The sequence below is a fragment of the Octopus bimaculoides genome, chromosome 30 (assembly GCF_001194135.2).
Source record: "Octopus bimaculoides isolate UCB-OBI-ISO-001 chromosome 30, ASM119413v2, whole genome shotgun sequence".
Lineage (NCBI taxonomy): Eukaryota > Metazoa > Mollusca > Cephalopoda > Octopoda > Octopodidae > Octopus > Octopus bimaculoides.
This window is the reverse complement of record NC_069010.1, coordinates 8663220-8665922: the sequence shown is the minus strand read 5'-3', so window position 1 is coordinate 8665922 and position 2703 is coordinate 8663220. Positions and strand designations below refer to the sequence as shown.

General features: G+C 37.1%; 1 protein-coding gene across 1 annotated transcript in view; it reads right to left on the bottom strand.

Annotated features, from left to right (window-relative positions):
* The window catches only part of LOC106873123 (H(+)/Cl(-) exchange transporter 7), a 119265-nt gene that overhangs the window by 11158 nt on the left and 105404 nt on the right, over window positions 1-2703 (bottom strand). Inside the window, exons 17-18 of the mRNA XM_052978149.1 lie at window positions 2156-2241; window positions 1597-1723 (exon numbers count right to left, since the gene is read on the bottom strand). Coding sequence (XP_052834109.1) covers window positions 1597-1723; window positions 2156-2241 — 213 coding nt within the window. The remainder of the gene's footprint in view (window positions 1-1596; window positions 1724-2155; window positions 2242-2703) is intronic.

Sequence of the window (2703 nt, the reverse complement as noted above, 5' to 3'; positions counted from 1 at the left end):
ATATATATATATATATATATATATATACATATATATATGTGTGTGTGTGTGTGTGTGTGTGTGTATTTAAAAACATGAATAGAAATATCTTTCCTGATAATTTTCCCCCTTTAATAGTTATATATATACATACATATAAATACATACATATAAATACATATATATATATATGTACATACATACATACACACACACTCACACACACAGTATTTTGTCGCCTCCATTTTTCCATAGTTGTTCAACAAAAATATTTGCATGTAGATTTCTTTAATTATCTCCATTCTTCAACTTAAAGCAACCCGACACATCATACCACAACACCTTGGTGATTCTTTTTCTCCTTTCCAGAACCATAATTGTCAACAAATAACACTGTGATGTCATTACTATGGCATCACTACTGGTATGTATTACTTGCTAATTATTCTTCATTGCACAGGTAGGTCACATTGTAGCCAGAACAGGAAAAGAGAATATATATATATATATATATATAAAAAGAAAAAATAGCTGAACATAACACTAATTAAATTACAAGAAACTTGGTCAGAAAAAAGAGAGCATTGACATGGTTTCAGTAAGAGCTGATGGATTTGTAGATGAATCACTGGATAGGTGGATATATAATTAAATGAATGGATGGTGGAGGGATGGAGGTAGAAGATAGATGGAGGGATGGAGAGGATAGATAGGGGGAGGGACGAATGGCTAGATAGAGGCGTGTGGGAGAGAAGGAGAGAAAAAGGGAGGGAGAAGAGAATGGTTGAATGAATGGATTGATGGATGGATGGGTGAAGGGTTTGATGTAATAAGGAACAGGGGTGAGGGAGGGGGATGCGTGGAAGAATGGTTAGGAGATAGCTGGATGCACAAGAGGATGGATGGATGGATGGATGGATGAATGGGTGGACAGACAGAAGGAAAGAAGAACAGATTGAGCAAGGGATGGACAGATGAGCAGATAAACAGTTGGATGTATGGATAGGTACGTGGATGCTTGGCTGAGTGGCTAGATGGGTAGATAGACAGGTGGACAGATGCCTGTATAGAGCAATGGATGGATGTCTAGACAGATGGATGCTTTCATCCTACAAAACCACACAAATAATTCAAAGAGCTAATTTCCTCATCTAAACCACATTTTGTGTTTCATATTATGCATATGTGTTTAGTTCTTTGTTCTCTGCCTTGTTGCTCACATCCGATGTTTAAAAGGTCTTAAAATTTAAATAGGTTTCATATAAATCAGTACAGGCTTGGCTGTGTGGTAAGGAGTGCTTCCCAACCGCATGGTTCTGGGTTCAGTCCCACTGTGTGGCACTTTGGGCAAGTGCCTTCTATTATAGCCTTGGGCCAACCAAAGCATTGTGAGTGGATTTGGTTGATGGAGACTGAAAGAAGCCCATTGTGTGTGTGTTTTTGTGTATGCGTCTTTGTGCTTGTGTCCTACCACTGCTTGACAAATGGTGTTAGTTTGGTTACAGCCCTCTTTCTCGCTCGCTCTTTTTCTCTCTTTCTTTCTCTCACACACACACAAACCTATAAAAGAGTTAAAGGACAACAAAATAAAAAACACACCTCCCATCACAAACCTACCGAGTCTGAATCGTTTTCCACTTCCACCACTGGGAATCCGCATGAAGTTTCCACTTTGAGGAGATCCACAATTTTACCCACTGAACAAATGGTTGGAAGACAAACCACTGGCTTGCTCATGATGTCACTGAAATATTGAGACAAAGAGTAAATATATATATGTATATATATATGTATATATATATGTATATGCTCATATACGAGGCTGTGCTGAAAAGTTCCTGGCATTGAGTAAAAGAAGATAGAGAAGAATCAGTTAATTATGATTTTATTCAACATATTCCCCTCTCAGATTCACACTTATTGCAGCACTCCCTCAGTTTTTCTAAGCCCTGTAAAAAAACTCAGAAGGTTGGGCCTCCAACCAGGCCTTTCAAGATACCCTTAAAGCCAGAAACTTTTAAGTGTCACCTCATGTGTATATATATATATATATATATTATATATGTGCGTGTGTGTGTGTGTATATATGTATATATATATATATATATATAAATATATATATATATATATATAAATATATATATATGATGTGTTAGACCGTTAAAATCTACAGTACCTTGCTTTGACATCTTCAAACATTGGCGGAGGTTCCGAGGGGAGCATTGGTATACCGGCAACATGGATGTTCATCTCATACAGACCCTAATAAGGAGAGAAAGGGGAAGGTTTATAACAATGACAAACGGATCTGGGTGAATTAATTCTTTTTCGGAACAGTGAATCTCGAAGCAGATAATCTTTTTGTCATTTATCATTTACTTGTTTCGGTCATTAGATTACGGCCATGCTGGGGCACTGCCCTGGAGAATTTTAGTTCAATGAATTGAGGACCCGCCACTGCTTTTCATTTTTAAAACCCGGTACTTATTTTATTGGTCACTTTTGCCAAACAGGGATGTAAACACACCAACACCATTTGTCAAGTGGTCGTGGTAGGGGAAAAGACAGGTAGAAAGACACATGTAGATATATATACGACAGGAGGAGGAAGAGAAGGAGGAGGAGAAGAAGAAGAAGAAGAAGAAGAAGAATGTTAATAATAATAATAATAATAATTATTATTATTATTTCTATTCTAGGCATGAGGCTTTGAAAATTTGGTGG